Below are 24,990 nucleotides of genomic sequence, written 5' to 3' on the forward strand. Positions count from 1 at the left end.
AGGGTACCTGTGTGTAGGGTGTGTCTGAAAATGTGAACTGCCTAGCACCTGGAGACCTTGCAGTTCATGGGATGCTACAGCCTCTCTGTCATAGGTGGAAGCCCAGTCTCACAGGAAGCAGAGCTTGAATACAACCACTTCTGCTAGGGAAGGGGAAACCCCCATTTCAGCTAGATCATTGCCTGGTTAACCTAGAGTGAGATTCTGGACTCACTTTCAGATAGTTCTACTCATTGCACCACAGTATGTGTCTGTACTTTTGAATATTGCAATACAGAATTGTCTTAAAAGTGGTCATCAAAGAATCAAAGCAGTTGTCTCCAAGTGGTAACATTTAGAGTATTTTTTTAATTTCAGCTATTTTATATTTCTTTCTAGCATTTATTAAAACTATTTGAATAGTACAATGAGCCTGAATAATTTCAAAAAATAAGCAATTACTTTATATGTCAGTTTTCAGCAGTTTATTTTATAAATGTGAAACAACCAAAATTAATTATTGATATATTTTAATGTTATAATGGGACAGATGAACACATGATCATGAGTTTTTATTTCTCATCATTTATTTCAGTTTCTAAACTGTATAATTTCTTAAGATAATTTCCTTGTGCAAAGTAATATACATATAAACCTCTTCTGCAGATTTACCTTGAAGGCAGAATAAATGAAAAAGATTTCAGAAAACTAGAAGAAATGCACCAAAGATGCCTGGTTGCAGAGCGTTCAAAAGATGATCTTCAGCTAAGACTTAAGACAGCAGAAAATAAAATCAAACAACTTGAAATAAAGTAAGTTATTCTTATGGATTTTCAGAATTCATACAATTTTTGAGAGATTTTTTATAGGACTCGTAATTATATCTTATGTTGAAAAAAGACTTTTTAGCACCAAATAGAATTTCTTTTCAAGATTATTTTTGAAAACTAATTTCTTAGGAAGAAAAGATACAGTACTGTACCATTTTGTTTTAAGTTTCTTGTTTCTGGCAGTTAAATAGGATATTCATAAGATCATTTTTTTCATACTAACTATGCAGCTATTGCAGTAGCTTGCTTATAATTATTGCTTTTATACTCAGTTTAGAGGTATTGAATATTCAGTAATAATCCATCATTTGTATTTATTACATTGTCTATTAAAATGATAAATTTATAATCTGGCCTATCCATTCTGAATATTTCTCTACCTTTTCCCCCCAGAGTATTACTTATTATAGTAAAACTTACTTAAGTTGCATGAAGTTTCTATCTCTGTTACAGAATATGTTTAATAGGAATTTTAAAAATAAAGAGGAATGATATCAGCAGTATGGCAGATTAGGAGGTCCCCAGCCCATGTCTCTCCACAGAAACAAATATTTGGCAGGCATCCATAGACAAAAATGCCTTTGTGGGAGCACTGGAATCCAGGTAGGAGGTTGCACAGCCTTAGTGGAGCCCAAAAATGAGGAGGCAGGCCTGCACACCAGTGGCAGACCCTCCAACTATGGTCCCATCTATGAACCCAAAGCAGCCCCATCTTTCTGTGGATTTGGCTCCAGCCCTCCTTGCCCAGTCCCGCACCTAGCCCCTTCCCAAGGAACCCTTATAGGTACTCTCAGTAATAGGCCTGCCAACCTCAGACCTGGCTGTGGCCCCCAAAGCATTCCCATTACCCAGCTCCATTTCCACTCTCCTGCAGCCTGAACATAATGCTGCCCACCCGGGAACAGCCCAGTAACCTCACGGGAGCACTAATGGACCCACTGGAAGCCACACCTGACTGTGCCCCTGGTAACAAGTCTGCCAGTGACAGACCAGACTGCACACCCAACAAAAGCCACAAGACATGGATCCAGCCCTGTTCTACCACAGTTTGAGGCAGTCTTACATGGCCAGGGATTCACCCAAGGGACCCAGCAGAAGCCACTCCTGTAGATGCCCCCATTACAGGCCTCAGACCTGACTATGACCCCTGAAGCAGTCTGTGACCCAGCTCTAGTCCCACCCTACCACAGTCCAGAAGCAGTTCTGCCTGCCCATAGGCCAGCCCAGTGAACATGACAGGAGCACCTTAGAATCCTAACAGACACAACACCTGACTGCACCCCTGGTTACAGGTCTGCCAACCATGGACCTGGCAACAGCCACATGACATAGTTTCAGTCCCACTTAGCTGTGATCCCAGAGGCAGTCCCATCAATTCTGAGACAAGACAGGAGAAGGTCTTTAGCTGCCAAAACCAGTCTAAAGACTGGAAGAGGAGTCTGCTCCTTCAAATGCACAGATAGCAACAAAGAATCAAGCAAACATGACACCACCAAAGAAAACTAATAAGCCTCTAGTAATCAATGCAAAACAAATGGAGATCCATGAACTTCTAGATAAAAAATTAAAAATAATTGTCTTAAGGAGCTTAATGAACACAGATGGTCAACACATGAAATCAGGAGAACAATACATGAACAAAATGAGAAGTTTAACAAAGAAATTGAAACCATAAAAGAACCAATCAGAAATCCTGGAGCTGAAGAATACAGTGATTGAACTGAAAAATTCAATAGAGAGCTTTATCAGCAGACTTGGTCGTGCAGAAGAAAAATCAGCAAACTCGAAGATTGGTCATTTGAAATCATGCAGTGAGAAGAAAAGAAAAAAGAACGAAAAAAGAGTGAAGAAAACCTACATGATTTATGGGACATCTTGAAGTGAATCAGTATCCACATTATGAAAATCCTGGAAAGAGCAAAGAATGAGAAAGGGGTAGAAAGTTTATTTATAGAAATAATAACAGAAAACTTCCCAAATCTGGGGAGAGTAATGAACATCCAGATCCATGATGACCAAAGAACAACAAATAGAGTGAACATCAAGAGCTTCATTTGACACATTATAATCAAGATGTCAAAAGTCAAAGAAAGAAAGAGAATTTGAAAACAGGAAGAGAAAAGGGACTCATCACATACAAGGGACTCCCTCAACCCCTGCATAAAACTATCAATGGATTTCTCAGAAGAAATCTTGCAGGCCAAGAGAGTGGCATAAAATATTCGAAGTGCTGAAAGAAAAAACTAGGAACCAAGAATACTATACTCAGCAAAGCTCTCTATCAGAAACAAAGTAGAGATAAAAACTTTCCCAGAAAAAAAGAGATCCAAAAGGAAGTTCATCACACTAGACTTACTGTACAAGAAATAATAAAGGGAGTTTTTCAAGTTGAAATGAAAGGACACTAATTAGCAATGTAAAAACATGAAAGTATAAACCTTTAGTCGTAAAGGTAAGTATATAGTCAAATTCATAATACTCTAACACTGTAATGGTGGTACATAATCACTTTTAAGTCTGGTATAGAAGTTAAAAGATAAAAAATTTTTTTGAATAACAGTAGGTACAATAATGTGTCAATGGATATACAGTATAAAAAGATGTAAATTATACATCAGTAACATAAAATGTGAGAGGGCAGAGAAGTAAAATTGTAGAGATTTTTATGTGATTGAAGTTAAGTTGTTACCAGGTTAAAATAGACTAACTAAGATGTTTTATGTAAGCCTCATGCCAACCACAAAGAAAAAATGTGTAAAAGGTACATAAACGATAAGGGAATGAAAGCATAGTACAAAAATCAATAAGAAAACAACAAAATAGTAATAAAGGAACCAAGGAACTACAAAACAGAAAACAATTAACAATATGGCAATAGTTATGTCCTTACCTATTAATAATGACTTTTAATGTAAGTGGATTAAATTCTCCAAGCAAAATACATAGAGAGGCTCAATGGATTAAAAATCAAGTTCCAGCTATACACTTCCTACCAGGGACTGATTTTGAATATGAGGAAACACATAGACTAACAGTTACAGGGCGGCAAAAGATAGTCCATGCAAATGGGTACCCAAAAATAGCAGGGTGTCTTATATCAGACAAAGTAGACTTTAAGTAAAAAACTGTCACAAGACCAAAGATGGTCATTTTATAATGATAAAAGTGTTAATTTGTCAAGAGAAAATAGTAATCATAACACTATATGCACTCAACATCAGAGCACCTAAGTATAATAAAGCAAATATTAACAACTGAAGGGAGAAATAGAGAGCAAACAATGATACTAAGGAACTTCAATACCTCACTTTCAACAATAGGTAGATCATCCAGACAGAAAATCAATAAGAAAACAGCACATTTGAGCAATGCTAAAGAACAAATAGACCTAACAACATTCTATACAACAGCAACACAGTACACATTCTTCCCAAGCACACACAGAACATTCTCCAGAATAGATCATATGATAGGCCACAATGTAAGTCTTAGCAAATTTAAGAAGATTGAAATTATATCAGGTATCTTTTCCAATCACAATGGTATGAAACTGAAATGCAGTAACAAGAGAAAAATTGAAAAATTAACAAATAGGTAGAAATTAAATATCACACTCCTGAGCGACCAGTGGGTCAAAGAAGAAATCAAACAGGAAACCAATAAATATCTTGTGACAAACAAAAAGAGAAACAAAATATACCAAACTTATGGGATGCAGCAAAACCAGTTCTTAAAGGAAAGTTTACAGTGATAAATGCCCTACATTAAGAAAAGAAAGATCTCAAATAAACAACCCAACTTTACACCTTAAGGAACTAGAAAAAGAAGAAAAAACTAAGCCCAAAGTTAGGAGAAGGAAGGAAATGAAAAAGATTAGAGCACAAATAGAGAATGTTTTTAAAAAATAGAAAAGATCAACCAAACTAAGGCTCGGTGTTTTAAAAAGATAAACAAAATTGACAACCCTGTAACTAGACTAGGAAAAAAAGAGAGAAAACTCAACAAATAAAAATCAGAAATAAATGAGGACCCATTACCACTGATACCACACAAATATAAAGGACCATAGGAGACTACTGTGAACAATGATATGCCAACAAGTAGGACAACCATGAAGAAATGGATAAATTACTAGAAACATACAACCATACAAGAAATAGAAAATCTGAACAGACCAGTTACTCTTAAGGAGACTGAATCAGCAATCAAAAACCTCCTTGGATTTTTGAAACATTCAGAACCAGATGGCTTCACTGATGAATTCTACCAAACATTTAAAGAAGACTTAATGCCAATCCTTCTTAAACTCTTTCATAAAATTGAAAAAGAGAGAACATTTCCAAACTCATTTTATGAGGCCAACATTACTCTGATACCAAAGCAAGACAAAGATACTATAAGAAAATAAAATTACAGGCTAATATCCCTGATGAACATAAATGCAAAAATCCTAAACAAAAAAATTCAAGAATGTATTAAAAGGATCATAATGGGATGAAAACCTAGGATGCAAGGATGCTTTTGACATACACAGATCAATAAATGTGATACAACACCACATTAAAGAATGAGGGATAAAATTCATATGATCATTTCAATAGATACAGAAAAAGCATTTCACAAAATATAATTCATAATAAAAACTCAACAAATTAGATGTAGAAGAAATGTTCCTCAACATAGTAAAAGCCATATATAACAAGCCCACAACTAATGTCATACCCAGTGGTGAAAAGCTGAAAGTTTTTTTTTAAAGATCGTAAAAAAGACAGGAGTGCCCACTCTTGCCACTTCTATTCAACATAGTACTGTATGTCTTAGAGAAATTAGATAAGAAGAAAACACAAAATGTATCTAAATTGGAAGAGAAGTAAAATTGTCTTTGTTTACAGATGACAAGATCCCATATATTGAAAACTGGAGACTCAACCACAAAGCCATTAGAACAAATACATGAATTTACTAACAACAAACTATATGAAAAAGAAATTAACAATTCCATTTTACAATACCACCAAAAAGAATAAAATGCTTAGAATGAATTTATAACCAAGGAAGTGAAAAACCTGTACACTGAAAATTAAAAAACATTGAGGAAGTAAGTTGACAAAGTCACAAATAAATATAAAGATGTGTTTATAAACTGAACAAAGCAATAATGTTAAAATGTCCATACTACACAAAGCCATCTATAGATTCAATAAAATCCCTATCAAATTTCCAATGGTGTTTTCCCAGAAATAGAAAAAAGTCCTAAAATTCATAATGAACCTCAAAAGACTCTGAATAGCCAAAGCAGTCTGGAGCAAGAACAAAAAACTGGATGCATCACACTTCCTAATTTCAAAATATATTACAAAGCTTTAGTAATCAAAACAGTACAATACTGGCATAAAAGAGATGTATAGGTCATGGCACAGAGTAGAGAGTGCAGAAATAAATACACACATTTGTAGTCAATAGATCGTTGACAGGGGTGCCAAGAACACACATGGAGAAAGGATAGTCTTCAATAAATGGTGCTGGGAAAACTGGATATCCACATGAAGAAGGAAAATTGGACCCTTATGTCACACCATGTACAAAAATAAGGTCATAATGGATTAAAGGCTTAAATGTATGTTCTGAAACTATAAAATTACCAGAAGAAAACATAGGGGAAAAGCTTCTTGACGTTGGTCTTGGCAGCGGTTTTTTTGAATATGACCCCACAAGTACAGGTAACGAAAGCAAAAATAGACCAGTGGAATTACATCAAACTAAGAACTTTCTGCATAGCAAAGAAAACAGTCAACAGTGAAGAGTGAAGAGACAACCTATGACATAGGAAAAAATGTTTGCCAATAATACATCAGATATGGAGTTAATTTCCAAAATATGTAAGAAACTTAACAACTCAATAGCAAAAAAAAAAAAAGAAAAAAGAAAAAAACACATAAATTAGGCAAAAGACCTGAACAGATTTTTCCCAGAAGACATAGACAGCCAACAGATATATTAAAAGGTACTCATCGTCACTTATTATCAGGGAAATGCAAATCAAACCCACAGTGAGGTATTACCTCACACCTGTTAGGATGGCTGTTGTCAAAAAGACAAAAGATAACAGGTGTTGGCAAAAATGTGGAGAAGGGAGAACCCTTCTATGCTGTTGGTGAAAATGTAAATTAGTACAGCCACTATGGAAAACAGTATGGAGGTGCCTCAAAAAATTAAAAATAGAACTACCATATGAGCCAGCAATCCTATTTCTGGGTATAGATCCAAAGGCAACAAAATCATTGCTTCAGAGAGATATCCGCGCTCCCATGTTCATTGCAGTCAGTATTATTGACAGTAACCAAGATATGGAAACAACCTAAGTGTCTGTTGACAGAAGAATGGACAAAGGACAGGTGGTGTGTGTGTGTGTATGTGTACATATGGGGATGGATATATATATATTTTCTCTAAGAATCTCCACCTTTCTCTTTTTTTCTTATAAATAATTTGTTGAAAAACTGGGTTGTTAGTATTGTAGAGTTTCCTCTACCTATATGCATATATGTGGTGTCATTTACCTTATTTCCTGCCCCATGCAGTTCCTAAAAACTAATAACTAAATCAAGAGGCTTGATCTGATTCAGCTTTCACTTTTTTATAAGAATGCTTCATAAATGCTAATATTTTGGACTCCTGTTTGAAAGCACATAATGTGTTGTTGTTTTTGATCTCAGCATCTTTCTGACTTGAGCATTTTTTGAGGATCATTGCCTAGATCCATCATTTCATTAGGAATCAGCCAAGGTTGAAATAGGAAAGAAGGGGCTACAAGTATTAAGGGGGTAAAGGACCTTATATATTCCCTGTGACACCTATTGACCAGGGAATGTTCACAGTATTTGATTATCTGGGATTGAAAAGATGGACATTTGAAAGATAGGAATAAAAATTAGCAGTATATTGAAACAAGATACATGTCTGGAGGTTGTGTCACTCAATAATCCATTGTTGAGAAAGTTCAAGAAATATAACCTATTTAACCTGTGATAAAACAAGAAGTTTATATGACTAGAAGTTTATCAAAACCGTTTCTAAGACACGTAACAGGAAAATATGAATTGGGTCTTATTATAATTCATAATTTATGTAGTCAGCTAATGTCTTCCTACAGAGTTGATTGATAATGAAGGGAGTTTTGACTATTACCTACTCCACCTTCCTCACCATTAGCTTTAGTTTGTCCCCTTGAAGTCCTCTTTACACAGTGATTCTCAGTGTTAGTAAAAATTTGAAAGAGGTTTCACATAGACTTTCTAGGTGAGTGATAACAGTGCAGGTTATCTATTGTTAGTTAAGATTGCTTAAATTGAACGTATTTACCTGGTGTAACGTAACATTGTGAAACCACATAGTTTAAGTCTATAGTGAGGAGAAATGGCTCAGAACAAAGAAAACAGGTCTACAGTATAAAATATAGACAGACTTCTTGGCTTCTATTACAGATCATTAAGTTTAAAGGTTCCTTTTGTTTTGTTTTTTTTATTCAGTTCCTCGGAAGAGATATCACGTTGCCAAGAAATGATTCAGAAACTTCAAAATGTATTGGAGTCTGAGAGAGAGAACTGTGGATTTGTCAGTGAACAAAGGCTGAAACTTCAGCAGGAAAATGAACAGTTACAGAAACAGACTGAGGATTTAAGAAAGATTGCTCTCGAGGCTCAAAAAAAAGCCAAATTAAAGGTGCTTTCAAAACTAGTAGAATTAAATGTGTACTTGTGAAAATCAAAATATAGAGAATATTCACAGAGACCTAGTAAAACATTTTTAAGGTCTTTTTTTTTTTTTGCCTTCTCATCAGATAGCACTAAATCATAATGCAGAGTGTTAGCCAGTCTTTTCTTTATTGTAGAACTTGGCAAGCATACTTGAAAATGATTGCTTTCACTATTCACAAACAAAAAAGTTCTTTTCCAACCATGAAATGCACTGATATTCCTGCCAAAGCAATTTAAGCAGTGCTAGCAAAGCTATAGATTAGATAACTTTACGGACTGCCGTCCTCTCTTTTCCCTCCATAATAGCCTCTTGAAAATAGAACTCTTAAAACTAGCTGTATAGCGGATGATATGTCAGTATGCTCTGAGAACTCCTCATAGGTAGTCTAAAAATTCCATGACAGGAAGAAAGCAAGGGACAAAAATCTCCTCTGGAAGGAAATTCCCTATTATTTTCTCTCTCCTTCCCCCCTTCTTTACTCTAATGCTTACATGGTTTGGCAATAGGAACATGATAACCTGTTTGAGGGAGTTTCAAGCACAGGTGTCACCATCAACGTGTTGCTTGCCTTTCCCCATTCCATGTGACTTTTGTAAAAAGTGGCATTAACTCTTTATGATAAAGCTCTATATTTTCCAGTTTCGTAGTAAGGATATGGGGTGGTAACAGTAGTGTTTCACTTTTTCCTTGTTATTATGAGCTCTCATAAGAACTCACATTCCAACCTAATTCATATCAGTGTATATTTATTGAATGACTCCTTTTGCAAGTATCAAACACTGTGGTTATTTATAAAAGCTTGAACTCTGAAAAAGAGACCATTACATATGCGAAGAAGCTTGTGCTTGGTGCTTTAGACTATGAGAAATCTTTGAAAAACAAAGGGGCAAAGTCATACTACCAGACATCAAGACTTGATATAAAGGTATAGTAATAAAGATAGTGTGTAATCTGTATAAGAATAATTGACCTGATCAATGGAACAAAATAAAGTCCAGGAACAAACCCACTTTTCATAATCACCTCATTTATAACAAAGGCATCACGGAAGTTCAAAAGGGAAAGAATTATCTTTATGACAAATACTGCTAGATCTTTACAGTAAATCATGCTACAATAATAATAGATCAACTGGGTCCATATTTTAAAAATAAACCTTGACCCCTATATCACACCATACATTTAAATTAATTTGAGCTGTCTTGTAGACCTAAATGTGAAATATTAAATGATGGAACTTAAGGAGAAAATCTTCATGACCTTAAGAAAGAATTTCTTAAACAACACAAAGAGAACTGATTATAATGAAAAGATAGATGAATTGGATTTCATTAAAATTAAGATTTTTAAGGCATCCAAACGAGACACCATTGAGAGAGTGAAAAATGGAAGAAAGAATTTATAATACATACAACCAAAAAAAAAAAGGATTCATTTCTAGAATATAAAAACTTTCACCAATTAATAAGGAAATAATTAATAAGGAAAAAACGTTTAGCAATCAGGAGAAAACAGACACCCCATTTCCAAAAATGGGCAAAAGAATTAAATAGACGCTTTATAAAAGAGAATATATGAAAAAATGTTCAACTTCATTATCTGTCAGGGAAATATAATTAAACCTATAATGAGGTACTACTGCATAGCTACCAGAATGGCTAAAATTTTAAAACTGACAATATCAAGTGTTGACAAAGTTGTAAAACAACTGGTACTTTCATGTTATTTTGGGGAGTGTAAATTGATACAACCACCATTTGGCAGTATCTTTTAAAGCTGGACATACATGCATACTATGCCAAATAATAATAATAATGGCTACATACCCAACAGGTATGAGTGCTTGTGTTCATCAAAACATGTGTATAAGAATATCCATAGAAGTTTTAATCATATCAAAGCACTGAAAATAACTCAAATGTCCATCAACATGAGATATAAATCAACTGTGGTATGTTCATGTATGGGAATAGAAGAAAAAAGTGAACTATGTCTGTAAGCAATGGTGGGTGAGTCTCACAGACATAATGTTGGACAAAGAAGCCAGACATAAAAAAGCTTATAGTCTTATTAATTTCATTATATGAAAGTGAAGAATGGGCATAATTACCTATAAGGATGGGATCAGAATAATGGTTACATTTTAGGTGGGTGAATATTGATTAGAAGAGCATGTGAGAGAGCCTCCTGTGGTACCTAAATATGGGTGGTGACTCTGGTATGTCAGTATACATGTAAAAGTTGTATCCTTAAGATTCATGTACTTCATTGTAAGAGAGAGAGAAATCTTGGCAGAGAAAAGTGGGTAGGATTATAGATAGAACAAGAGTGGCTATGGGTTTGATGATTATGGAAGCTGGGTGATAAGCATATAGAGATTCATTGTAATAGTCTTTCTATTTTGTGTATGCTTGAGAGTTTCCACACTGAAACATTTACATAATTTTAAAAAAAGTCAATGTACGTTGGTGAAAAAATGTTAAATCTTCATCTTATATTTTAAATTTCATATGGATTAATAACTAAAAACTATTAATGATGAATTTCCCCACTTGATACTGCACCTGTTCTATCTTTAACCATTCAGGATAGTAACTGATGTTTCTTGGAAAACAAATAGGTGACAGAAAGCTTATCTACCAAAAATGCTCCCTTTGTGCCAAGTCTGCATCTAGCTTAAGAGAAGAATCATTGGTAAATAAGGGACAAAAGTTCTGAACTAACTAGATAGCTGTAATTCTATTTTATGGAGGAGGGCTGTCAGATAAGTTGCTCCTTTGTAGCCAATTCCTTCTTTGACAACATAGGAATCTAGTGCTACACTTTGCGGCTTTTCTCCCCCTTGAAAAAGAGTGTGATCTTTCATAGATAAACTGAAAGGAGCCAAAAAGATCAAGACAGTTGGATGTTGAGAGGTCAGTTGGCTGAGAACCTTAACAACTTATTATATGAAGTTTTCATTTGATCTTAAAGCCACTGCTGTCCTTTCCACCCCAGCTTTCTCTTTTCCTAACTCCTCCTCCCTTCTTTCTGAAAAGGATCTCCATATCTCTGTGGTCTGAATACCCCTCATAAAAATATAAAATTAGGAAATGGATAGTTTTTAGCAACCTTATCTACTTTTGAGTAGTTTTCTGCAGAGGAAGGACACAAAAGGAGAAGGGAAGGAGACCATAAATCCTTTTTTCCAACCCAACATTCTGAATTGAATCATTAGTAGGACTTTTGTTGTTATAGAAGACATGGTTGTTTTGGTCCTTATCCTTCCAACATCAGTGTAGACCTGTCCAGTTTAACAATCGGAATTGCATCAGCTGAAGGATCTGGGGTTTGTTTGAAGACTAAATTTTGATACCAGAAAGCTATCATTTATTCAGTCTACAGATATGTTTTGACATCCTTACTATGATTCAGGTGCTGAAAATGTAATAGTAAACAAAAAAGACATGGTCCCCATCCTTAAAAACTTATTTGCATGGAGGTGGGAAAACTTTAAATGTATCTTTGCAAACTAATAAATACCCTTTAGGAAAAGCGTAGGGCACTATGAGAGCTTTTTCTCGATAGATGGTATGAGAATTTCCCTGTAGGATCAATAATTGAGCTGAATTCTAAAAGTTGACTAGAGATAACTAAGATAAGCAGGAGGGGAAAGATTATTCCAGGAAAAGGGAACAACATGTGAAAAGACCCAAGAATGAGAAGGCACTGTGGCAGAAACAAAGAAAGAGAAGGGAATAGTAGCATAATACAAGCTTGTAGAATTAGAGACAGGTTATCATGAAGGACCGTAGAAAAAGGCTTATCAAACTGCAAATAGATTTTCCAAGTGGAAATGGGGAGTTAAGTAGGCAGGAAGAGTGCTAAAGCTATATAGACGCATAGATCAGTTTTTAATACATGTGTGAGAGAGACAGAGACAGAATTAAATACTTCCACTTAAGATGTCAGAACCATGGCTTCTCCAGAGAAAGTGGAGATTGAGGCAGGGAAGGATATTCAATTCTAAATTTGTAGAATTCGGTAATTCAAAAATTGTTTAAATCGAGCAGGAGTCACGGAGCCTCAGGAGGCTTGCACAGCAGTAATGTAATACACAATTAATAAATCCAAAGTTGTTTTTTCCAGTGCCAGTGTTTATAAAGTCCAATTTCTACTTGTGTACCATTTGAGAAAACAAGTTTAAGAGTTTTAAGAAGATGTTGAATTTAGCAGGGGTAGTGAGGACAGGATGTTTGCAGTTTTCCCCCATGAGCCGTGGGTTTAGCTGTTGTTGAGTTTTCTTTGGTGTTTTGGAATTGGTAAAATCGAGTTCCTTATTCATTCTTTTTTGAGTTTAAAAACAGTCATATTTAATCAATCACTAGAAGTCATTCCAGCTGTCACCATTTTTAAATCACATTAGAATATCACAAGATAGATATTCTTTATAATATTTCTTTAGTGTAGCAAGATAAAATGGCCTGAGAGTGCACCAAAGAAATTGTTCTTGTAACTATTTAACTGTTTCCTCAATTGCCTGAAGTATGGTAATAGGTAGTTTCATTCTAGCTGCATACGTAAGCAGACAGTTCACTAAATACACTGGGTACTTTAGGACATTAGGGTTAATTCTCTCCCTGAACCTAGCTGAGAAAGCTTTTAGGGTATCCAAAGAGCATTTATTTGTATGTTCATTCTGCATTAAGGTATTTTTACTATAATGACATAAATAACCTAGAAATAACTGAAGACATTTCCATATGAGTTTCTGAAAATCACTAGTCTTTTCCTGAAAAACAAAATACATTATTCATTTATACTGTAACTGAAGTGGTAAAGGAATTCCTGCCCTTTGAAAGACAATCTGAACTTTAGTATGTAAATCAAAAGTGACTTGAGGAGCTTCTAAGATGAGCTTCTCATGAGCACATCAGAGTGCTGGGAGGATGGCATACTTGGAGAGGGCTTGGAAGCTCAGCACTCCCCCTACATCCATACCTTGCTCAGTGTGTCTCTTCTATTTGACTGTGCGGGAGTTGTATCCTTTATAATAAACCAATGAACACTTCTTGTGTTTTAAAAACATAAATGGCTTCCATTTAAACCCAACTTTCAGTTACTGAGAGCATGAATATCTTCTATGGATTCTGGCAACAAAAGTAAAAGTAGATGATGAGTGCAGCTTTATTTCAGATAGTATACTTTTTTCCTACTGGCATTTAAGGTGTTGGGGAAAGTGGTGAAAAATTTGTAGTCCATCATAATTCTGGTTTCATTAAATTTATGTTATAAAATAGGATGTCTTCATCTGTGATGGAGACAAATTATAAACTTAATTTTTATATAGGTTTCTCATCCAAATATTTCTATGCTGCAAACACAAAAAATGATTCCTTTTGTATATATCATTGATCATTATATCTCCTAGAAAAACAGAAAAGAAAAAATACTGTGTTCATTTTATTCCTTAGATCAGTACGATGGAGCATGAATTTTCAATAAAGGAACATGGGTTTGAAGTTCAGTTAAGAGAGATGGAAGACAGTAATCGAAATTCCACGGTTGAACTGAGGCATCTCTTAGCAACTCAGCAGAAGGCAGCCTGTAGGTGGAAAGAGGAAATGAAGAAACTCACTGAGAGTGCAGAAATTAGAATCAGTAGTCTAAAGTAAGTCCACTATTAATTGTTCGATACGTTTTACAGAAGAAATTATTTAACTTTTAGTTTAATGTTTTTGCCATAATCTTTTTTTGTAAAAATGTATAAATCTGGGCCGTGTACTTATATATTTTATTCAGCAAATATTTATTAAACTACTATGAAAAATATTAAGCATTATAAACCAAACTAATACTGTTTGTTTTATAAATTTTATGCATACTTCAAAAAATACAATGATTTTTGTTGGATATAGCAGTTTAGAATCTTAATACTATTTGCATATAGATATAGTAATGTTCTGTAGTCGCAACAAAATCTGTTTGGCCTGCAAAGTCTAAAATATTTGTCCTCTGGCCCTTTAAGAATTTGCTGACCCATGCAGAAAGAACTTGAACATTTATGACGAATGAAATGGGAAGCTATGAAGGACTTTTAGCAAAATGATATAATCAGGCTTAACTGTTCAACAGGTCATTTTGACTGCTGTGTGACGAATAGACTGGACAGGGTCAAGGTTAGAAGAAGAGAGAAAGCAAACCAGTACAGTAATAATCCAAGTAAAAAATGATGGTAACTTGGATTAAGTTTTGAAGGACTGAAAATCATTTTTTTAAAAAGTTTGCTTTGGGCCGTGTTAAGTATGAGCCACATAAAAGACATTTAAGTCAGAATATCAACTTGTTAGTTGGATACATAAGTTTGGAGTTCAGGAAAAATATTGCAACAGGAGCTGTATATTTGGAAATCATTAACATACACATGATTTTTAAAGTCATAGAATGAGAAGGTATAGAAACGAAGTCTGGATAGGGAAATAAAGCGATCCGAGGACTAAGTTCTGAAAATTAGTTTGGAGAGACGAAAATTCTACTGAGACTGAGAAAAAATATCGAGACAACAAGAATCAAGACAGAATGGTTAAAAAAAAAAAATCAAAAAGAGTAAGCGATAAAAATAGGTGATGTTTACGTTTTACAGATAAACTGAGGCTGAGAGAGGTTAAGGAACTTGTTCAAGGTCACATAGCTAACGAAGTGACAGGTCCTGGTTTCAAATTTAGGCAGCTCATGTGAAGACAATATAGTCCTAACCGTTGAGGTTTGTGGGGTTTTTTTTGCATTTTATTATTTTTTTAATTGAAGAATATTTGCTGTACAATATTATATGTTACAGATGTACAATATAGTGATTCACAATATTTAAAGGTTTTATTTAATTTATATAATAGTTATTATAAAATATTAGCTATTTTCCCTGTGTTGTACAATATATCCTTTGCTTATTTTATACCTAATAGTTTGCAACTCTTAATCCACTACCCCTATACTGACCCTCCCCCACTTCCCTCTCCCCACTGGTTACCACTAGTTTGTTTTCTATATCTGTGAGCCTGCTTCTTTTTTGTTATATTCACTAGTTTCTTTTTTATGGCTGAGTAGTATTCCATTGTGTATATACTCCACATCTTTTTTTATCCATTCATCTATTGATAGACACTTAGGTTGCTTCCATGTCTTGGCAATTGTAAATAATGCTGCTATGAACGTTGGAGTGCATGTATCTTTTCGAATTAGTGGTGGGGTTTTTTTCGTGTATATACCCAAGGGTGGAATTGCCAGGTCCCATGGTAGTTCTTTTTTTAGCTTTTGAGAAATCTCCATACTGTTTTCCACAGGGAGTGCACCAATTTACATTCCCACCAGCAATGTATGAGGGTTCCCTTTTCTCCACATCCTTGCCACCATTTGTTATTTATGTTGTTTTTGATAGTAGTCATTCTGACATGTATGAGGTGATATTTCATTGTAGTTTTTATCTGCATTTCCCTGATGATTAGTGATGTTGAACATCTTTTCATATGCCTGTTGGCCATCTGCATTTCCTCTTTGGAAAAATGTCAGGTAAGCCTGTATCACTATAAACTTCCCTCTTAGACCTTGTTTTGCTGTGTCCCATAAGTTTTGGATTGTTGTGTTTTCATTTTCATTTGTCTCTTTTTATTTCCTCTCTGATTTCTTCAATGATCCATTGCTTGTTTAATAGCATATTGTTTAGCCTGCACATGTTTGTGTTTTTTAGTTTTTTCCTTGTAGTTAGTTGATTTCTAGTCTCATAGCTTTGTGGTCAGAAAAGATGCTTGATATGATTTCAATTTTCTTAAATTTATCGAGGCTTGTTTTCTGGTCTAGCATGTGATCTGTCCTGGAGAATGTTCCATTTGCATTTGAAAAGAATGTATTTTGCTGCTTTCAGGTGGAATACTCTATATATATCAATTAAGTTCGTTTGGTCTGATGTGTCTTTTAAGGCAAGGATTTCCTTAGTGATTTTGTGTCTGGATGATCTGTCCATTGATGTAAGTGGTGTATCAAAGCCCCCCACTATTACTGTATTACTGTCAATTTCTCCTTTTATGTCCATTAATATTTGCCTTATGTATTTAGGTGCTCCTATGTTGGGTACATATATATTTACAGTTGTTGTATCATTTTCTTGATTTTATCCTTTGATCATTATGTATTGTCCTTTGTCTCTTCCAATAGTCTTTATTTTAAAGCCTATTTTATCTGATATAAGTATTGCTACTCTGGGTTTCTTTTGATTTCCATTTGCATGGAATACCTTTTTCCATCCCCTCACTTTCAGTTTGTGCGTGTCTCTAGATCTGAAGTGAGACTCTTGTAGGCAGCATATATACGGGTCTTTTTTTGTATTCAGTCAGCCACTGTGTGTCTTTTGGTTGGAACATTTAGTCCATTCACATTTAAGGTAATTATTATGTATGTTCTTATTGCCATTTTGTTCATTGTTTGGGACTTGTTTTTATAGGCCTTTTCTTTCCCTTCTTTTGTTCTCTTGTGACTTTATTACTATCTTTAGTGTTATGTTTGGATTCCTTTTTCTTTTTTGTTTATATATCTGTTACAGATTTTTTTTTGCAGTTACCATGAGGTTTTTCTAAAGCAGTATAGGTACTGCTTTATATATAAAGCAGTTTTACATTGTTTTACATTGCCCATCTCAATTTCAAATACATTTTAAAACCCTGTATTTGTACTGTCTTCCCTTCATGATTACTATTTTTTTTGTTGTTGTTGTTACATGGGCCTCTCACTGTTGTGGCCTCTCCCGTTCTGGAACAGAGGCTCCGGATGTGCAGGCTCAGCGGCCATGGCTCACGGGCCCAGCCGCTCCGCAGCATGTGGGATCTTTCCAGACCGGGGCACGAACCGGTGTCCCCTGCATCGGCAGGTGGACTCTCAACCACCGCACCACCAGGGAAGCCCCCATGATTACTGTTTTTGATGTCATATTTTACATCTAATTTTTTCGAGTATCTCTTAACTACTTATTATGGATATAGATAATTATACTAGTTTTGTCTTTTAACCTTCCTACTAGCTTTGTGTGTGGATGATTTCCTACCTTTACTGTATGTTTGCCTTTACTGGTGAGTTTTCCATTCAGTAATTTTCTTGTTTCTAGTTATGGCCTTTTCTTTTTCTCCTAGAGAAGTTCCTTTAACATTTTTGTTGGAAAGCTGGTTTGGTGGTGCTGAAGTTTATCTTTTGTTTGTCTGTAAAGCCTTTGATTTCTCTGTCAAATCTGAAGGCGAGCCTTGTTGGGTATTCTTGGTTGTAGGCTTTTTCCTTTCATCACTTTAAATATATAGTGCCACGCCCTACTCACCTGCAGAGTTTCTGCTGAAAAATCAGCTGATAGCCTTATGGGCATTCCCTTGTATGTTATTTGTTTCTTTTCCCTTGCTGCTTTTAATATTCTCTCTTTATCTTTAATTCTTGTCATTTTAATTACAATGTTCTTGGTATGTTCCTTTTTGGGACTCTCTGCACTTCCTGGACTTGGGGGACTGTTTCCTTTCCCAGGTTAGGGAAATTTTCATCTATTATGACTTCTGATATTTTCTCAGGCCTTTTCTCTCACTATTCTTCTTCTTGGGACCCCTGAAATGCTAATATTAGTGCACTTGACGTTGTCCCAGAGGTCTCTTAAACTGTCCTCATTTGTTTTCATTCTTTTTTCTTTTTCTGTTCAGTGGCAGTGATTTCCACTACTCTGTCTTCTAGCTCACTGATCTGTTGCTCTTCATCATTTAGTCTCCTGTTGATTCTTTCTAGTGTATTTCTCATTTCAGTTGTTGTAGTCTTCATCTCTGGTTGTTTATTCCTCATATTTTCTAACTCTTTTTTACAAACTACTAACTTCTTGCTCTGTGCATCCATTTTTCTCCCAAGTTCTTTGATCATCTTTATGATCATTACTTTGAACTCTTTCTCGGGTAAATTGCCTATCTCCACTTTACTTATTTCTTCTTCCAGAATTTTATCTCTTCCTTCGTCTGGAACATATTCCTCTGCTGCCTCAGTTTGCCTAAGTTGCTATTCATATTATTTGTATTTTTATGTATGTGGTAGGTTAGTTATGCTTCTCAATCTTGGAGAAGTGGCCTTTGGTAGGAAATGTCCTATGTGTCCCAGCAGCATACTCCCCTCTTGTTGCCCAAGCTATACATTCTATGGGTTCCCCCTAAGAGGTCTGTGTGTGTCCTTCTGCTGTGGCAGGCTGACCATGTGGACAGTCTGGTAGGCTTGTTGTCCCCTAGCCTGGTTGGTTGCCAGGCCCACCTTGTGCAGATGCTGCTGGATACTGGTTAGTGAGACCTGGTCACAAAGCAGCTCGCTGCAGAACCCTAGTGGGCTCTGGGCTAGTGCTGGCTCACTGGTGGGCAGAATCAGTGTCTAGAAGACTCCAGGCTGTTGCTTGCCCACTGATTGGTGATGCCAGGTCCTGGGGTTAATGCTGTACCAGTGGCAGGCAGAGCCAGGTCCTGGAGTCTGGCTGCAGGGCCCAAGGATCCCAGAGCTGGTGTCAGATTGCTGGTGAGCAGGGGCTGGTTCCTGATATAGTTGGTTATGGGGGATTGTGGTGTTCTGAAGCTTGCCTTGGCCTGCTGTGCATGGGTTGGGTGTGAAGGCTGCAGGATCATGGTTTTCTTGCATCTGGCATCTACCCCCTCTGGGTGACGCTGGTTTAGAGGCTTGTGCAGGCTTCCTGGAGGGCATGGCCAGTGCCTGCTCAGTGGTGGATGGAGCTGAGTCTTGGTCCTTTGGCGGGCAGAGCCATGTCTAGGCGCAACTGTGGCCTCAGGAAGTCTTTAGGCAGCCTGTCTGCTGATGGATGGGCTGTGTCTCCACCCAGTTAGTTGTTTGGCCTGAGGCGTCCCAACATTGGTGCCTACAGGCTGTTTGGTGGTACCAGGTCTTGGCACTAATGAGCTAGAGGGAGGATCTGGAGACGGCAGCCACAAGCATCAGTGTCCACACAGTATATAGCTTCTACATATGGCTGCCACCAGTGTCTATGTCCCCAGGATGAGTAACAGCCATCCCTACCTCTCCAGGAGACTCTCCAAGACGAACAGGTAAGTCTGGCCCAGGCTCCTATCAAATTACTGCTTTTGCCCTGGGTCCTGGTGCACATAAGATTTTGTGTGTGCCTTTTAAGAATGAAGTTTCTAATGAACCTTTCAGTTTGGCACTCTGTGGTGGTCTTGTTAATTATGGTAAGAACAGTTTTGGTGGAATGCTGGAATGAAAATGTATTTAGAATGAATTAAAGAGAAAAGAAAAAATTTTGCTTCCATTTAATGGTGAAGTAGGAAATTTGGACCTGCCCTCTACCACGACTAAAAAAGTTACATGAATTATAGAAAGCATCTACTAAGAACATTAAATAACTAACAAAAAAATTATTACCAGTTTGACTTTATCCCAGGAATGCAAAACTATTAAAGTATTAGAAAATAAATTGTTGTAATTTACCACATTAACTTATTAATTAATTAAAAGAGAAAAATCATAAGGCCTTCTCAATAGATATAGAAAAACTATTTGAGAAAATTTAATATCTATCCATTTATGATTTTCAATATATCTCTTAGCAAACTAGGAATAGAATTTCCTTAATTTTATAAAAGCATCTATTCTAAACATTATTCCTAACAGCAAAATAAAATAAAATAAAGTGTTAATAACTTTCCTTTGAAGATTGGGAAGTTGACAAAGAAGACCACTGTTACCACTTCTGTTAGTATTTGTACCAGAAGTCCTAATCAGTGCACTATGGCAAGAAAAAGAAATAAAAGGTATATAAACTGGAAAGGAAGGAAGTAAACAGTCATTCTTCACAGACAGCATAACTGTATATGTAGAAAATCCAAAATAATTCATAAACAGAGTATTAGGTGAACATACAAAAACCAATTGTGTTTCTACATACATACCAGCAACAAACATTTCAAAATAAAACTTTAAAAATAGTAAAATTTACAATGCATCAAAATATATCAAATACCCAGGAATAAATTTAACAAATGAGGTAGGTATAAGACTTCTACATGAAAACTATGATGTTAAAAGTAATTTTTAAAAAACTTTTTTTAATTTAAAAAAATAAAATAAATAGTAAAAATAAAACTAATTAAAGAAAGCCTAAGTAAGTAGAGATCATGTTAATTGATCAGAATACTAAGTATTATAAATTTGTTAACACTCCCCACCCTGACTATATGTAGAGTCATTGTAATGCCAGTCAAAATACTAGCACATGGAGGAGTATCCAAAACATATTAAGTGAAAAAAAATAGTAGTATATAGTGTGTATAGTATTCTACCATTGGCAGGGAGGGCATTTGAGTGTGTGTGTGTACATATATATACAAACATGCTATATATACACTACGTTCAGACAGACAGATGCACATTCTGCTTTTTTTAAAAAGAGAAGACAAAAAATAATTTAAATAGTTTTCCATGAGGGGAGAGAAGAGGATAAGGATGAAGACTAGACTTCTTTAAATGAACCTTGTTTTATAGATTTGTAGGCTTGACTTTGAAACTATATAAATGTTTATATAATGTTTTTTCTTTTTTATTTGTTTTTGGCTGCATTGGGTCTTTGTTGCTGTGCACGGGCTTTCTCTAGTTGTGGCGAGTCAGGGCTATTCTTTGTTGCAGTACGTGGGCTTCTCATTGCCGTGGCTTCTCTTGTTGCGGAGCACAGGCTCCAGGTGTGCAGCTTCAGTAGTTGCAGCACGCAGGCTCTAGGGCACGTGGGCTTCAGTACTTACGGCCCGTGGGCTCAGTAGTTGTGGCTCGTGGGCTCTAGAGCGCAGGCTCAGTAGTTGTGGTGCACAGGCTTAGTTGCTCCGCAGTATGTGGGATCTTCCTGGACCAGGGATCGAACTCATGTCCCCTACATCAGCAGGCAGATTCTTAACCACTGCGGCACCAGGGAAGTCCCTATATAATTATTTTTAATTAAATCAAAATTTAAAAACAATACCTAAAAATTGAACGTAAAATTAAATAAATCAACAATTCTGTAGGAAGTTGATGGCTTAACTACGCAGGTGAGTTATTTCATGTGACATTTAACAGAGTAATTAGGCTGTATACCCTAGTGAGATTAATCCTAAGCATAAAAGGAAATGCAAAAAAATTATAAAATGTGTTCAGTAGTCTTTGTTAGCAATAACATTGGTATTATTACTGTGAAACTTACAATTATAGGATAAAGCAAATGAGTAATTATATAAATGTCTTTAAGAACCAAGATTTTCATCATAAGGAGAAAAAACTCAAAGAAATTAAATAAAACTTATAATTCTAAATTGAAATTGGAAATATTAGTATATGAACTTATGATGTGTTTTACTCTTTAAAATATATATTTCCTAGCTTTGTCCACTAAAAGGTCCTAGATACAGTGACCAGTATTCAGATGCAATGAGGTATCCTAAAACAAACCAGGACTCCTTAGATGAATGACTGATTACAGATCGGGGATAGGAAAGTACAAGATGAGCCTGGAAAACACCCTGTGGTAGCAAAAGGCTAGGAAGGGATCAAGATTAAAAGGACCCAAGAGCCAACTTGAGGAAGCTCCCACTGACCCATGTAGTGACAGTTTGAGCATCAGAAAGAATATCTGCCGTAAATTGCAACATACCAAGTATATTAAAAGTCTGTGACTTCAGAATGATATTACATAAAGAAAAAATTCTTTGGTTACCTTTGGAAGATGTTATAGAAACAACTCTTTCTGAAAAGAAGATAAACCAAAAAATCCAGCATTTATTCTACTCTTCCTGTACTCACTATACTTCACCAAATGCTACTTGGACTTTCCTATCATAATAGCCCTTACTTCACTGGTTAGGGAACCAATGTAGAGATTTTGCCAGTTAACTGCTCAATATGTCTCTTCCAGTTATGCATCTCAGAACCAGGGAGACAACCACAGGGTAGAATTATGGACACCCTGGGTCCACTGTGAGACAACTCAAGCTAAAACTCCTTTGATGACCTGACCTACATTAACCTCTCTGGTTGGTGGACCACAGTGGTATTTGGGGTCTCCAGGAATTTGTCATTTCCGCAAGTGTCTAGTAATCCTGAAAGTGTCTGAATTTCCCCTTCCCCATTGCATGGGTACCCTGCCTGCTCTTCACAGGTCCTTCTTAGGGGAAGGCCAGGAGGTAGTATATATGAATGTATAAAAGTTTCCTTCAAAGGAACCTACAGCTCCTTCCTTCATCCAAGAGCTCTGAGTCTGTGAACTGATTCAGGTTTGAGAATTGGTTAAAGGGTCATGACACTGTCTTACAATGATTCAAGACTGCTATTCACAAGACCTAGAGCTTTTCTATTTCTGCAAATCAAATAAGACTTTAGTAGACTGCCCATCTATTTCAGTTCTAGGGTGACAGTGATAAAATTATCAAGCCCCAAAGATCTCTGTAAATCATACTCTACTGATTACTACTTCAACTCTACTGCCATTCCAGTAATGACGACTGCATTTTCTTTGGAGATTTAATGTCAGTACATCACCCTTGCTGTTGAGAATTGTATCATTTTCTTTAACTTCAGGAAGCCCTGTTCCATGGTAGCAATTCCCACTGTCATTTCAGTCCAACAGAGAATAACCACTACAGAGCTCTTCAGGGATACTGGGGCAACTGTTGTGACTATATTTCTCATAGTCTTGGTGAAGGGAATGTCCTCTGGACCCTCCTGACGGACATAGTTGAAGGATGGATGAATTGGTTTTAACATTTAAAAAACCTACCCTAGTCTTCCAATCTCCCTAACTTTTGATAACTTCCTCGACACCAGTGATTCTCAAGTGGGGATGATTTTTTTCCTCCTCCCCTCCCCGGAATATTTGTCTTGAAAATATCCAGACACATTCAAGGATGCTATTGGCATCTAGTGTATAGGGGAGAGGGATGCTGTTAAACATCGTGCAATGCTCAGGACAGCGCTGCACAGCAAAGAATTTTCCAGCCAATGGTGTCAGTAGTGCCAAGGTTGAGAAACCCTGCTGCACTCTATAACAAGGAGCTTCTTACATTTCAGTGTTCAGGTCACCTTTGAATCCAGATTTTGTTCAACCGACCAAGCAAACCAAAATACTCAAGCTAATTCATTGGATCTAGAATATCTGCTTTGTGAGCCCATATTGGTAAATGTGGCTTAATCCAACGTTTTATTCTTTCTGCTGTAATCTAACACCCTTAGGATCTATTCTCACACATACTCTCTGTGTAAAATTGGCAAAATCATAATTATTTTAGTTCATTCTGCCTCCTCACAGGTCTTGTTTTGTACCTCATTTCCTAGAGCTTATTAGACTTCAGTCTGGCTACAGATATAGAAGCAATGGGTGATTGTAAGGTAAATCGTGAAGGGGGTCACCTATTCCTTGCAAGGCAACCCTCTCAGGTGAGGCCACCTTTCAGGCAAAGGAGATTTACCTTCCCAAACAGTAGAAGGACTGCTTCTACTGGCAAAGGAGGCATTACAGAATTTAAGGGTTCAAGGCTCCAGCTTCATTGGAGTCTGTCTGTTCACATGTCCCCATTTCAGTTTGTAGGGATGAAAAGACCCTGCAAGGTTGGGAATTCAGGCTGTGGTGTATTTCAGTCATCCATGGAATTAGACTTAGGATTTGATTATCAGAAAACTCAGCCTTGCAGCCAGTAGAGATAAGGGTTTCTTTTAGGGTAGTCATGGTAGATTTCAGGCCCCTAATCTAGACTTTGAGCTCATAATTGAAAACTCTGACCTCTTATTTTTATTTTCAAAGTTCTCCATTGTACCTAAAAGCTGCATTATACTCTTCATTCACTAAACTATTCTATGTCATTAATTATTTGGTCACTCAAAACCATATGCTGTACAGGCACTTGATTATATAAGTAATAATTTAAGTAACTCTTTTACCTTTGCATACCATGGATTACCAGTGTCCCCTTTACCACTGGCCTTTAAATTTAATCAAAGCATAGAACCAATTCTAGTTAACTCACAACCAGTTAGAGTACCCATTCATAAGGTTATATTCCTCTGGAACTTCTGGTACCAGTTCCTCTATGTATCAGGTTTTATTCAGGGAAACAGAGCTACTCTGGGTGATATAGAATATGGGATTTATTTTGGAAATTAGGCCTTACACAGTGGCACTGGTAGAGAAATCAGTGCAATGTCGTTGTGTCTGCATCTGATGCTAAGCCTGAAGTCACTGTGTGTCAGCTAAATCAGCGGTTGTGAAGGAAACCTGGATGTAGATGAGAGCACTCACAAGGACAAACAAGAACCCTATTTTCACCTGTCTTTCACCACATCTACCTCCAACCACTTTCATGGATGATCTGCAGGAGAAGCTGTTGCCCTTCACCATGGATCTGTATAT

General features: G+C 36.2%; 1 protein-coding gene across 3 annotated transcripts in view; it reads left to right on the forward strand.

Moving 5' to 3' along the window:
• SCLT1 (sodium channel and clathrin linker 1) overlaps positions 1-24,990 on the forward strand; it is a 283,591-nt gene that overhangs the window by 196,734 nt on the left and 61,867 nt on the right. For all 3 annotated transcript variants that reach the window (XM_082603421.1, XM_082603422.1, XM_082603420.1), the window contains 3 exons: positions 646-791; positions 8,339-8,531; positions 14,021-14,217. In XM_082603421.1, the coding sequence (XP_082459547.1) occupies positions 646-791; positions 8,339-8,531; positions 14,021-14,217 (536 nt within the window). The remainder of the gene's footprint in view (positions 1-645; positions 792-8,338; positions 8,532-14,020; positions 14,218-24,990) is intronic.

Source organism: Mesoplodon mirus (assembly GCF_964341445.2).
Source record: "Mesoplodon mirus genome assembly, chromosome: 2".
NCBI lineage: Eukaryota > Metazoa > Chordata > Mammalia > Artiodactyla > Ziphiidae > Mesoplodon > Mesoplodon mirus.